Genomic DNA, 14,963 nt, shown 5'->3' with positions numbered 1-14,963 from the left:
AGGATGACTGAACTCCTGCACATGTACAGAAGTGACATTATCCTGGCACCCAGAAAAGGCCAGGTAGAAGATGCTGGCTAAAAACACTACGCTCAGATGTCAATGGAGCCATAGAAGCATTTACTTAAGTTTAGAAAAGTCCATGCTAGCAGAGTCTATAGCAACTGTTAACAGTGTGAAGCTTAAAGGTTACATTCACCATCGGGAATATGTTACATGTTCCACCTGTTTTTAGGGTGGAATGTGTAATATGTCCCCACTCCTGCACCCTCTCAGGGATCTGAGCACCTGGTGTGACAGCAGTACAGGCAGAAGTTCCCCATGCTAGCTGTCACATTTTAAAGAGCGATGCTCCCCCCCCCTCTCTTTCCCTCTGTGCGGCTCTCTTTAGTCTCTTCCTTTTACGGTGCTTACCATGCAAAATGTAACATGGAGTACAGAAACATCCTAATACATGGTCCCTCATTATCTTTTCTTACCTGGACCTGGTTACTTAGACTTGGGGCGACACCATGCAGTGTCTGGTAATAGATGACCATCGCTTTTGTAAATGCTATGTGCACATACTGTTTTTTGGGATGTAGAAAAGAGTGTGGCTGTGCGGGGCTCCGCTCACATGGCTGCATCATTAATTCATTCACAGAGTTATGTGAATGTATCAACTACAAGTATCAACCTCCTAGCTTCCTGTCAGTGTGAAACAGTCTGCCCATACAAGGTACAAGCAGACAGCTTACAATGACAGTCTGCAAGAGCCCTGCATTGCACCCATGGGCTGCTGACTGCGGGTGCAATCCTTTCCAGGCTCGTTTAAAAAAAATGTGCATTTTACTTTTTTTTTTTTTTTTTATCTGCAAAAAATATGCATTTACGATTATTTTTTTTTTTTAAAAGGTGAACACACTAATAAAACAATTCGATTGAAGAGGTTAAATATTTTTATACTGTAAAGGTCTGCCAAAAAGAAACTATAGTAAATAAAAATGTCCTCACTGTAATGCAGACTCCTTCAGCACTGTGTGGTGGTGCCATTTGCCAATGCACCTCCACAATGCCAAAAACTGATGTGGTTCCTTTACAAAGTGGCATACCGACATGCATGTCATACGCAGTACGCTGTCTGCTGCTATATATTAGTCCATTTTGGTGCCATTTGCAGTTAATGGCATCACAGTGAAAACCAGAACCTGGAGATGGGTTTTAAGCACTTCTCTTTGATGTCTATAATCAGCCCACTTTGCTTGTGTAAAATTTTTTTTTTCTTCCTTAGTGATGCAAAAGGGGCTGTAGGATCAGAGGTGAAATGCTTGTCAGGATGTTTCCATACATTTCTACATCGTACTCTTGGAATTAAAAGGTCACAAAAAAAAAAGAAAAACACACTTGCTTGAAGTAATAAGGAGGGCAGCATCTCTGAAAGCCTATCCATAGGCTACCTTGGTCCTGGTTCCCCTGGCCTTCCTTTGGCATTTGATCCCTGGAGCGCTGGAGAGTACATACTACTAATACGCATTTCTGTTCATTATCTTGCTGTACCTCTTAGGTATGGAGTGGCCTGATGACTGTACTCCTTTACTTCTTGTCCTCTGTTCAGCATTTTCTTAGATGTAGCTTTCAGTACACAACATAAGTGCTACTTTGCAAAATGTTCGTAAAAGTACAACTATCATAAGTAACCCATCAACATTTTCTAACCAAGAAAATGCCCTTTTATGATACTCATCATAATAAGCAGATCTAGTTAGCAGAGTAGACGTCACCATTGCCAAAACATTGTTTAGTAAACAAGTACCATATAGCTTCTCATGAAGTCAAATGTATTTCTTAAAACAATCTTTTTTAAAATTAAAAAAAGAAGAAAAGTAAGAAAATGCAAACAAATAAACCTATATTACGAATGTCTTAGTATGTTAGGTTTGCTAATTCTGCACGAGTCTGTTCACGCAGAACAGTACAGCGGGATAACAAGTCCGATCACACTGGCAATTAAACAGCACTTCTCAAAGAAACCCAAGCAGGCTCAGAATACTTACACATCAATTTAGTAGTGCGAAAGCTTTATTAGCACAACTACTTCTTTGAACTGAAATTTACAAAGCAGAGACAAGACAGTTTCACACTTTAAATTGCCATAGACTAAATCCCTTTGACTTTAAAGCAAATCTTATTAAAGTGCAACAAGCAGTGACAAGAATGAATGAACATATGTAATAAATGCTGACAGACAAAAAAGAAAAAAAAATGAATAACTTGAAAGGAAAAAGACATAAAAAATTGACATGTGGACATCAGTAAATATAAAGTAGATTGTCAGTCTTCACAATGTTTGGAAAAGTGCTGCCAACAGGTAGGGGAAAAAAAAAAAAGGAAAGATGACTAACCATTATCTGTGGGCCAAATACAGAAGAAAAGTTTACTCTCCTTAGTAGTGAAGCTTTCCATTCACTAAACATGTAAACATAGTGGCAACTTCATAATCAACTCCATCAATGCAACTCAAGCAGAATAAACAGCGATGTTAGGAGTATCCATTTTTGACTTTGTGCAACCTGTACACAATGCACTTCCCCAGGCACAAGTACACTTTGGGGTCAATATACTAAAACTGGAGAGTGCAAAATCTGGTGCAGCTCTGCATAGAAACCAATCAGCTTCCAGGTTTTCTTGTCAAAGCTTAACCGAACAAGCTAAAGCTAGAAGCCTATTGGCTCCCATGCAGAGCTGCACCAGATTTTGCACTCTCCAGTTTTAGTAAATCAACTCCATAGCAATATGCAGTACTGCACATAAATATGTTCCTCTCCAAAAAATGGGGGAAGCATGTGTAGAGGATTGTGACAAAAACTGGATCCTGCTGATCTTTGATCTGATTGTACCAAGATCAGGTAAAGCATAGGAGACAAACTTACTTCCCCACTGGCCTTACAACACTGCTCTTTAAAGGTCCTGTTGACATGTCCATTTTCATAGAAATATATGCAGAACTGCATGATATTGCAAGATAAGTTCTGTGCCATTAGTTGATGAAACTGGATCTGCATGAAGAAAACAGTCAACAATTCCATCGGCACACAACTTGTAATGCATTTTCTGCTCAGTCTCACATATACTATACAAAAATGCACAGGGCCCAAGGCTGGCCAATTTCAGTGGATTCATTCCAAATTACAGGTAGATGAAATTTACTCCACAGGCAACCCTGTCCGCAACACCCAGATTGGCAAAAAACTATTTCTCAATCAGCTTTTGTTGGCGGAGCCAGGTAAATAATGGTGCTAAGCAGCACCTGCATCCAATAAATTGCAGCTACTGTTTGGGTATTTTTTTTCTATCAGAATACAATAGCCCACAGCAGGAGATTCATCATTCTACACTATTAAAGTATAACTATAAGCAAAACATTTTTCAATTTCATTTTGGATGGAGGGTTAAACCCATGTATAGTTTTTTTGCCATCTTTGTCCAATTTTGGAGATTTTGCTTCTCTTCCTGTCCCATAGCCAAAACAGGAAGTGAAAGGAAATCCCTGCAAATTAGAGGAATTCCATGGGCCTCCCCAGGTCACCAGAACTAGTGTCCCCATTGGAAGATTTCCCCTCTATTACTTTTCTGGGGACAACCCAAAAATTGGGATTTTCTTTTACTTTCAGTAATTATGGTAAACAGGACAGACAGAGAGGGTGAATCTCCTTGAAGCAGAGTTCCAGTTGGTTTTTTATTTATTAAAAGTCAGCAGCTACTAAAACTGTAGTGGCTGACTTTTAAATAAACACACACTTACCTGTCCCAGGGTCCAGCGATGTGCTCACCTGTGCCGTCCCTTCTCTGCCTCTTCTCTCCCCGGTCCATCTCTCCATCACAAATGTGGGAACCTGGCTGTGACAGCTTGCAGCTTCACAGCTGGGTGCCCACTGCGCATGCGCGAGGCATGCCGCGCATTCTGATTGGTCCAGCAGTCTTCTGGGAACTGTGAAGGTTCCCAGGAGACTGTGGGATCAAGGAGGGGTCCGAACTTCCGGCTCACTTTGCCACGGCGATTTGAGCCGGAAGTGGGAGCGGGTATCTGTCAAAACCAGGTATCCGCTCCCCCCTCCCCTCTCCTCCAAAAGGTGCCAAATATGGCAGTGGAGGGGAGGAGGAGGCAAACAAGTGGAGCTTCCACTTTTGAGTGGAACTATGCTTTAATGGGGGCAGACAGCAATAAAGACCTGACAGGTGTTTTAATCCATCTCCTCTCTTTTCAAAACAAAAGAAAAAGAGTTTTGCCTTTAGTTATACTTTAAGCTGACCCATACATTGATTGTTTTTTGATCAGCCAGCAGGGTGATAAAAAAACAAAAACAGATTTCCTCATCCACACAAGTGAGGTAGAGGGAGAAATCCTCCCTAATGTGCCATTGTATTCTGACAACAGGGACTCCTCCATTGTCTCAATACACTGCATAGTGCTGCAGCCATGTGGCTGCAGGCGCGCTCTAAGGAAATTTTTCAAACAGTCCAATTTGAGAGAAGTCGATCATTAGATCAACTTCTCTTGAATGGGAGTAGCCATAGATAGATCAAAAATTGGCTGGTCCCTGCTGAAGTTTGATCTGTGTATGGCTGGCGTTAATGTAGATGGAGGAATCTGTTAGATATCATCCTGTGACCAAAAGAAATCTAAATATGCATGGCCATGTGTGATAAAAAAACAAAACAAAAAAAAAAACATTATTTAACAAGATGTTAAACACATTGTTAATTTGTAGACATATGAGACAAATTCAGTATAACAAAATATATAAAAAAAAAAAGGTTTCCCTCATACAGAATGTTAAGCTATGCCTCTAAAACATGTTAAAGCCTCCAATATGGTGTTAGCAAGCTCTGAATAATAAGCGAGCATCTAAATCATATGTGTAAAGTCTGCTGCATCTAATAGGCGAGGAATGATATATAATGATGCAGCATGGAATGAGTTGAAGATATGGAAATAAAGTGTCGGGAACAGCCCTAATTTAGGGAAGAAATGTTTATAACCATAGGAATTCATATCAAAAGTTAGCTGCTTCTCATACTTACGAGTCATAATGGCTCATCTTTTTAACAATACCTCCATGGCACAAATGGGCAAACCAGTTCCTTTTATCTACAGCTGCCAATTAATGAGATTATAAATTACAGCAATCCCATTGCAAAGTATTACTATTAAAAATACAGTATCTGATTAAGATCTATCAGCAAGCCAAAACCAAGCACTACATTTAGTTTTTCTTTGAGATATCTACAACTTGTAATAGCCTGGTTATAGATGCCAGTGTAAACTGTAACTGAGGAAATCAGCTAGCAAGTACTAGAGGGAATGTTATATGCAACTAACTGCCCAGTTCTGGTAGGTAAGACTAGGTAAGTATGCTTCATTAGCACTTAATGCTGTGTATTAACATACACACATACCCTATACATTAACATGCTTATTAGAGTGTTTGACACTCTACAGATAACAGTCTGTGTAAACACCTCGTGCTTCACTAGAATTATTGTACATCGCCTCAAAAACAACTAAGAGAAAACAAAAAGGCTCTCATGTGCAAATTGCATCTATGAAAGGCTCCAAGGAGAGATAAAGTGTTTCATTAGCATTCAATCTGGGAACGTGGAGTGCGTCTCAAGTTCATCGTATGCCGATGCAACTCTTGCATCTGCCTGATCCTATCTTTCTGCCACATCAGATTAGGAGGCATGGGGTACTTCTGTGTGCCATGAAGATATCTGTAGGGGATTCTCACGTGGCAGGCAGTGGCACGGCACCGAGGCTGAGGCATGGGAGGAAGCAGCATCCAGCGCTTGCGCTCAGCACAATATCTGTATGCCTCTTTCCTGTACTGCTTGTCTATGTCATCACTGTTCTTCCAACCTCCAATAATGAACACATCATCCTTGTAGTAGCAGATAGCTGCCCCTTCTATGCCCAGGACCTCAGGAGGTAAGCTCTCAAGAATCTCATTGGAGACTTGCCTGGAGATTTTACTTTGAGCCTCTTCCACAGTTACAGAATAGCTCTTAGGACAGCATGATGCAGTATTGTAGAAGTTTGTGCATGCCACTGACATCTGGAATGCACAGTAATTGTCCAGGATTGGTAAAGATTCTACATCCAGCCATCTACTGCTCTCTATGTCATATCTACAGTTGATTGTTCTAAGCCCGTCCTCATTATCACTGTCCACTGGAGTACGAGCTGTTATGTAAACATAGCGATCTTCTACACTTAGAGCTTTGACATCCCGTAAGATCTTGGGTGCAGATTCTAGGATCTGCCACTTATCTTGCTCTGGGTCATAAACAGTGACGTCTTTGAAGCCAGGGCTGAAGTTTCCATGCCCACCAATACTATACAAATTGCCCTTCACGGACATAAGACCAAAGGAATGCTTTCGAGTGATTAAATTGCACACTTGTTCCCACAGATTTCTGTTGGGGTTATATCGCTCAACAGTCTTGGCAAACCCAGGTTCCATTGAGCCAGCCACATAGACATGAGTGTCTGTAGCCATAACTGCATGGCCATCAAGGTGATTGTGGATGTGAGGCAAATTTACCCATCGATCTTCATGAATAAAATATCCAACACATTCACTTAAATAGTCACCACCTTCCGAAACCCCTCCAATCACCATTATTACATCCATATTTTGGCCAAAGCGTGGCAATGATGTCATATGGGTGGCCAATGACTGATTTCCGGCTTGGAGGTTCTCTGATCGCAAAGCATGACCTTCCACTGCCTCAGCCACCAACTGTAAACAGGCTTCATTTGTTGCCACCAATCTCTCCGCTTTCACATGTCGGGTTAGGTAAGTCGGCTTCATCTGGGACAGTCGAAGAAGCTTAAACAATTCCTCAAAATATTTTTCTCTTTCATTCGTGTTTTTCTGAATCCATTTTAGGATTGCTTCAAAAAGTATCTCTTCAGAATCTACTGTGATCTCTGGATCTGAAAGCCAGTCTCTTACAAGATGGAATGGGAGTGTATAGAATTCATCGTCTTCGATTACCTTGTAGAAGTTTCTGCGGATCATGTCAGCAGATTTTAAAGCTAGCTGGTTGAGTGTATACATATGAGCCAAACTATGAATGGCAACACAGTTTGAGAGGTTCAGCTTCTTCTTCAGAAACTCTCCACAGAACTCCTTCAGGCGAAGCAACAAAAACCTAAAGAATACAGAGAACAAGCATGAAATGTTAAACAGGGCATACAAACTTGGTCCAACTCTGGTAAATGAGGCACACACGTGATTCTGCATTTCTGGGTAGGGGGAGTGCGCATGCAGTCCTACCCGCATTGTCATTGGCTCCTGTAGATGTCAATCACCAGGTCCCAGGCAGTGATTCATGGCTGGCGCTCGGTGATTGGTGGAGTAACTGACAGTAGAGGGATCTGTGAGTGTAAACAACACAGATCTCTCTCCGGTCAGCCGAGACATGCTGGTTTTTATCTCTCTGCAAAGCAGGGAGATAAAAACCAGCATGTCCCCTAGTAAAGCCTACACAGTTAAATCACCCCCTAACACACAGTTAACCCTTTGATCGCCCCAGATGTTAACCCTTTTCTGCCCAGTGTCATTAGTACAGGGTCAATGCTTTTTATTAGCACTGATCACTGTATTAGGGGAGTATGTCAGTGGCAGTGAGTCAGTTACCACCAAGTGTCATTTAGTATAAGATTGCCTGCCGTACTATCGCAACCCCCACTATAAGCTGCTGATCGCCACCATTAAGAGTATAGAAAACAATCCAGTATTTATATCATAATAGGATATATTTTATAGAAAAAAGTAAAAAATAAAAAGAAAGGTTTGGTCTTTTTCGTTTATAGTGCAAACAATAAAAAAAACCCAGCGATGATCAAATACCACCAAAAGAAAGCTCTATTTGTGTGAAAAAAATCATATAAATGTAATTTGTGTAAAACGATGCAAGGCCTGCACAATTGTCAAAGTAGTGCTGCGCCGATAGCAAAAAATGGAGGGGGGTAAATCTTCCGGAGGGCAAGTGGTTAATTTGTATAAAGTAAAAACTGCCCTCAGAATGTCAGTGACAGCTTCTGCTCTTGGAACTCACTTTCAATGTCTGCTGCCCCTGGTGAATACAGACTTGCAATGACTCAATCATGAAAGCCACAAAATACATGAAGAACCCTGTTAGAAGACATGATGTACTGATGCTCACAGTGACTTAAAAGCTTTCCTGAGTCAGCATCATTGGCATGGGAATGTCCCAGAACATTTTTCTGTAGGCACACATTCTCTATCACAGAGTGATGAGAGAATCTGATTAGCTAGTACTATGTCTCCAGTTATCCCAGTACTCCCAAACTGCTCACCTATTCCTTCTTCTAAATTACATGTCCAAATCTTTGTTATAAGGGTATATTACATACACAATTTTAAAATAATAATAATAAAAAAAATTGCTTTTTTTTTATAACACAAAACATTTATATTTATTCCCTGTCTTTCATTATTTTTATTAATTATTTTTTAACCACTTGCCCTCCTGAGGATTTACCCCTCTTCCTGACCAAGCCATTTTTGTGTTACAGCGCTGTGTTAGTTTAACTGACAATTGCATGGTCATGCAATGCTGCAATTCATTTTATGTCCTTTTTTCCCCACAAATTGAGCTTTCTTTTGGTGGTATTTGATCGCCTGTGCAGTTTTCATTTTTTGCACTAAAAAAAAAAAAAAACATTTTGAAAAAAAAAAACATTTTTTACTTTTTGTTATTAAATCCAGTAAAAATTTTAAAAAATCTAATTTATTCATAAATGTATTCTGCAACATGTCATAAACATGATTCTGCTATACAAGAGGTTCATTGATGACCTGTTCCTAATCTGGGCAGGTTCTGAAGCTGATTTGACTGTTTTTCTTAAAGGATTGAATGATAATCGGAAAAATATTAAGTTGGATTATCAGTAATCAGTAGGATTATCAGCAGCGGGACTGCGGTGGACATTCTGACATTGGGGGAACCTGAATTGGTGTCACGGACATCCCCAGTGACACCAATACAGTGATCAGTGCTAAAAAAAAAAAGTCTGACACTGTACTAATGGCACTGGGCAGGAAGGGGTTAACATGAGGGATGATCAAAGGGTTAACTGTGTGCTGGGAGTGTTTTACTAGGGGGCTGTGTCCGAGTGCTTAACTGTAAGCACACTGCTTTGGATGGCTGTGCTGTGCACAGCCATTCAAAGCAGTGTGCCCGAGCTGACAGGGAGGAGAACTGTTCGTAAACAAAACAGTTCTCCTCATCAGAGATCCTCGGAAATCACTGGGCACCGGTGAGTAATCGCTGGTCGGGACCCGGTGAACGGCGGCGCGGGTAGGGTATGCGTGCCCCCTACGCAGAAATGCAAAATCATGCATATATACGTGATTTTGTGCACCCGTGCCACCCTGTAGCAGTATTTCTACGATTGGGCGGTCGGGAAGCGGTTAATAGTGAAACTGTTGAACTATCAAATACATAGCACTGCAAATGAACACTGTGGCCTGCTGGTGGCAGTGTTTGTCTGCAGGTTAAAGGTTTTTATTTTTGTAAGTGGGGCCTTTAGCCTGCATGTGATCAAGAGGTCAGGGCTGTCATAGTGATCACATGACTGGGAACCACTCGGATTAGTTCCACAAAGTAGGGACCCTTGCTGTCAATAATTGTGTTGCCAAGGAAATCTGAACAGCTCTCTCTAATCCTCATTTCCCCCGTTACCTTTTTTGGGACCTTTTTGGGGGCAGCTGTGGCTATGGGAACATCTTACATGTACCACCATAAAAGTGGGTGGAACATGTAACATGTTCCTAAAGGTGAACGTATCCTTAAATGAGCAAACTGAATAAGCCATAAAATGTACAGACCTTCAGTTTGATCGATTTGGACACTGGCAAGTCAATCCACCATGGTGGAATTTACTGACTGTTTCTGCAGGGCTCAAGAAATCCCAGGTACCAGGTCACCATGGCGACTAGAAACTATGTCTTGGGCTTTTGCCAGCCCATTCACTGCTGACACCACCTCGCACGCTCCAAGCCTGGAGCCGAGGCTGGGGAGGAGGGTTCTCAGTCTGAGCGTCGGGCAATAGAGTTCTACTGAGTGGGTATCGGAGGTGGTTCCTGTCCTAAAGCCTGGGACTTTGATTTCATGGGGTGTGTGGTGGGCCAAGCTGTGATGGTAATTGGGCAGGATCAACTGTGTTCTCCATCCAAGAGGTGGATCAGAAGTCGGTGGTGACTCCCTGTCTCAGTCAGGCAATGTGGGGTGTAGTGGGTTGTCAGTGCTCTGCTCTCCGGGTGATTGGGCAGGAGGATGGAGCATTTCCGCCATGGGCTGCTCGGTGAGGACAAAGCAGCTGTTTCACACACTCCGTGCGTGCGAGCTCCTCCACTGTGTCTGGGGCTCCACTTGCTCACCTACGGGTCAAGGACCAGCCGGGTGGCACCGGGTAGAGGGGTATAGATCATTTCGGATAGACAGCATTTTCATAGGATACCATATATATAGGATCAAATAATAGTTTAATCAATGATCTAATTGCTTGTTAATTCAGCAAAAGAAAAAAAAAATATATATATATCTTCTGTGCACCTCTCTGACAAAAAAAATATCTTCTGTGCATTCACTCTGGTATTGTGTCAGTCCAAGCCTTGCCAACTGTACTTCTGTCCAATGATTGTATCGTCTTCGGCAGACACTCACTAGACAGACAAAGATGGCAGCTGGAACTTGTGAATTGTAGCAGCAAGGATCTTCTGTTTATTTTGTGTGTACCCAGCAGTGATCACCAATTGCTATCCATGGCTCTCTGCATAGCCAGCAATTACTTGCAGTAGGAACAATTGTAAATCCCATTGATCAACCTGGGTACAACCAGCCTGTCGGATTTTTCATGCGATCATTGCCAATGGCTATAGCTGCTAGCAATAACCACGGTGTTCTCCCAGCAGGGACCCCTCCCCAGGCTCCCTCCCAGCTGGGAGAACACAACAGCTCTAAAGGAGGGAATCCCCCCCCCATCAACACTGACTGTGTTGACAGGGGAATTGAGCAATTTTCTTTCCTGCCCCCCGAGGTTGCAGGAGCAAAAATCACATCATCTATGGCCTACATTATGGTCACATCAATGGACCACTTTTGTGCTATGTCTGTTGCTACAACCAATTTGTAATCTCCATCATGTGACAGGGTGACAACATAGGAGCTCAACTGAGACAGGGACAAGATGTAGTCACTCTTTAGACAGGAAGTGGCTCAACAATAACCTCCATGGCAGGATCAACATGTATTAAGCTGGCCATACATTAAATTTTCTTATTCAAATTCTTTTAGATTTACCGTCAACTATGTAGTGCAAGGGCCTGCTTGATTACATACAAATTCAAAGTGTTTAGGTTTGACGTCCTATTATATGGTTTTAGTAAATCTAAAGGAAAATTGTATAATGTGTGGCCAGCCTTAGTTTAATAAAAAAAAACAAAAAACCATCTAGCTCTTAGATCTACCTTCTCTTGGTTACATTTGTTATCAATACCTATAACTCTTAACCTCTTCCCGTGTCCGTTTGCATGTAAGTGGCCTCATGGTGGGTGGGCTTTAATGCTGAGAGACCACTTATGTGTGTCCCTATGTAAACACTTTCCTGTGCTGAGAGTGCGCCCCCAGCACAATACCCAGCGGGTAGTGGAAAGCTCCTGATGCATACTTGCATTTAGGAGCTTTCTGATCATGTGACTGCCAATCACAGTGGTCACCTGATTGGAATGCCCGCCTCCACCTCCCAGCATTTACAACCTTTTAAAGGGCTGGGAGGGGGTGACAGGAAGGGGTTAGCACTGTTTAAAGCAGAACTAAACCCTCCTATCCTTTACAGCTAAGGAAGCTGCCATCTTACCCTCTGTAGGCTCTGCAACTGCCATGGTGCTGCACATGTGATCAGTTATGACAACAGCCATTTGAGGGTTTGACAGTTATGTTGAACTGTCACTTGTGACAGTTATCCACAGCCTGCCTTGAGTGCAATAGTTTTGGGAAACCATTAAAGAAGAGCTCTGGATTTTTCCCCCCATGCGGTGGGGTTGGGCTTTGAAGGGTAGAGAACCCAACCACAGCATGTACTGATCTAGGGATGGGGAACATAAAGGCAGTCCATCCATCACATGGATTCAGTGTAGTTGCTTCTCATATTAAACTAGGTGCATCGACTAGGGCGTAGAATTAAAGTGTTACTAAACCCCGGACCCTGCATTCACTATATCCGGTCTTCCACAGTACACACAACATGGAAAAGCAATTATTTTAGTAAATATAAACTGCTAAATATCTTTCCTTATCAGCAGTTAGAGCAGTCTTGTGACTTCTATCAGTGTCCAGCTGAGCACTGGTTAAAGCTTGTAGGAGGAGTTTTCATTTTGCTCTAGGAAGATGCAGATCCCCTGACCTCTGTCTGGACAGTGCTGATTGGTCCTATGCTGATCACATGCACTCTCACATGTGCAGTGTCTCCTAGACCTCTGTACTATCAGAAGATGGATTGGGGACAGTAGAAGGGGAGGATCAGAGAAGACAGGATCAAACATCCTTTTTACACAATGCAGAGGATTAACCCCTTAGGTTCCACAGTGAGTATAACAAACATGCTTTCCTGCATATACAGACTGATTTTACTGTTGTGGGTTTAGTTACACTTTAATTGCTCATTGTTGTCTATGGGATTGTAGAGCGGAGATGTACTCCCCCCCAATCCACCCAGGTCCCTACTGCTCCTGTCCCCCGCATTCTAGCAGTCTGTGCGATGGACTATTCCTGATGTCATCGCACCCATAGTCCGGCTCTGGATGTGAGGATGGCAGGAATGGTCCAATGCTAGACATGGGGGATCGCCATTTTCCAAAGGATGGGGTAAGTATAAGCGCTGTGTGGGCCCCTAGACAGAACGAGCAGTTAACCCCTGTGGTGCAGGCACAGCCCCACTACATGGGGACATATTTGATTTTCTGGAGTTCTGCTTTAAATTGATGGGTTTAGTTCCACCTTTACGGCCACATTTTTAGAATGTGCTCCCAAGTGGGCCCCCAACCCTAAACCCCTTCTCCCCCCCAGCAAGAAGTGGTTCCCCAGCACCACCTGTCAGATCTCCAACCCTGCATCACCCTAGGTTCACACCCACACAAGCGTTTTCTGAAGTGTTCTGTAGAAACACAGTACAGTCCAACTAACATGATTCCCTATGGACACGTTCACATCTCTGCGTTTTCACCCGGGGCGTTTTTTGGAAAGTTTCAGGGATTTTTTCGAACGCAAAAAAGTTGCATCTTTGATTCTATAGACTTCAATAGAAATGCTGCAGAAAAGCATGTATTGTGTTTTAAATCTGCCTAGCAACAAGAAAAAAAAAACAAAAAAAGGGAAAAGCATCAACAACACCAAACATAATGTAGAAACAGCTCAAAACACAAGCTGCACAGGTGTGAACCTAGGGACTGAGACAGGGACTTGCAGCACCGCAGAGCAGCCCAGGGCTGGGGCACCATGCAGGTTCATACATGTAATCTCCTGCGTGGGCTGTGATGTGGGGGCCATTAGGGCACCCCAACATGTCTGTAAAGGTTCCGTGTGAATGTAGCCTTGCCAGCCCTCTGTGCCATCAGGATACCTTCAGATGTGTGATTTGGGCGCTGGTGAACTGTGTATTTACCCCCCACCTAGGCAGGGTACAGGGATGTGTACAATGTATTGCTTCAAACCTACAGGCCAGGTAGTGATTGGCGGGTGGAGGCCTCCTGGGGTGAATGGAAGCCATTGACCCACACTTGTGTGGCGTGCAGTATGTTAATCAGAAAAAATGGGGTTACCCCCTTTCAACCACCTCTGAAAAGTGATCTGAGCAGGGGTCGCTGTTCAGAGGGATGGTGGAGATCCTCACCTGTCGGACAGCTCCAGCACCTCATGTACGTTGCCGGTACACACCCGGATCTGACCGGTATACATGTACTGGATCACCGCCTCCACCGTCTCCAGGTCCGGTCCGGGCTCCGAGCTCCACTTCATCTCCACCCGCCCGGAGCGCGACTCCTCGAACTGTCCGGACAGCAGCGGGGCGAAGTAGTCGGTGGCTGCGGCCAGCACGGAGCGGTGAGCAGGGAACTCCCGGCCTCCTCCCCCGAACACCAGAGTCATGTCACAGAACAGGCCTTGTTTCCGCTGCTCGTTCTGCCGCCAGGCCAGCTCCGAACAGTGACTCTCCGACACGAACACCTCGGCCTCCCCGTCCTCCACCGCCCCGTCCCCCGCCTCTGACTCCTCGGGAGGGGCATGCTGCGGGGACGACATCGCCAGAGCGGCCGCCATCTCCGTCTCTAGGGTGGGGAAGCCAACGACAGTCCAGCCTGACAACCGACACACGTCACCGCCCCTCCCCTCCGTGTCATACAGGGGCACGGAGCGTGGAGAGACTTCCGCCTTCTACGTGCGGACGTCATGGGGATATAAACGTGCGCGCTCCCGCTCGCGCCTTCAGTGAGATGCTGTGTAGATAGGTCATGGAGCGGTTCTGTAGACTGTGGGCTGGAGGTTGTAGGCCCGAGTAGGGACATAGGAGTGTGTAGAGGAGGGCGATATACCACAACACTCGGGGCTCTTGTCTGTACTAGGATCAGGGAGCGTGCAGTGTATAGGCCGCGTGTGAGAAGAGACTCCGCCTTGTAGTAGTGTACAGGACGGGCAGGACTTCCAGGAAGGCTCGGGGCTGATCATGGTGGACAGGGAACGCTTCATGGCCGACCTCCCGGTATAGTGCAGTGGAGGTGTCGGGGCGCCGTGCTCTACGTGGTCACTCTGCAGCTGCATGCGGCTACATTTCCTCTACACCTCCCGCCATGAATACTTGTATTGGGGCTGTGATCGGGGCAGAAATGGCAGCATGCACG

The 14,963-nt window shown here is 44.1% G+C and overlaps 1 protein-coding gene across 1 annotated transcript; it reads right to left on the bottom strand.

The window, feature by feature from the left end:
* Positions 1-2,040: 2,040 nt before the first annotated feature.
* On the bottom strand, positions 2,041-14,455 carry KLHL11 (kelch like family member 11). Its single transcript, XM_089690639.1, has 2 exons — positions 13,961-14,455; positions 2,041-7,194 (listed from the first exon to the last, which is right to left on the bottom strand). Exons 1-2 carry the CDS (start codon positions 14,383-14,385, stop codon positions 5,616-5,618), a joined length of 2,004 nt encoding a protein of 667 aa, XP_089546765.1. The 5' UTR covers positions 14,386-14,455; the 3' UTR covers positions 2,041-5,615.
* Between the last annotated feature and the right edge of the window lie 508 nt (positions 14,456-14,963).

The sequence above is a fragment of the Staurois parvus genome, unplaced genomic scaffold (assembly GCF_062004578.1).
Source record: "Staurois parvus isolate SC_StPar_1 unplaced genomic scaffold, SC_StPar_1.0 ptg000538l, whole genome shotgun sequence".
In the NCBI taxonomy this organism is placed as follows: domain Eukaryota; kingdom Metazoa; phylum Chordata; class Amphibia; order Anura; family Ranidae; genus Staurois; species Staurois parvus.
The sequence above is the reverse complement of the archived record's forward strand: the minus strand, read 5'-3'. Positions and strand labels throughout refer to the sequence as shown.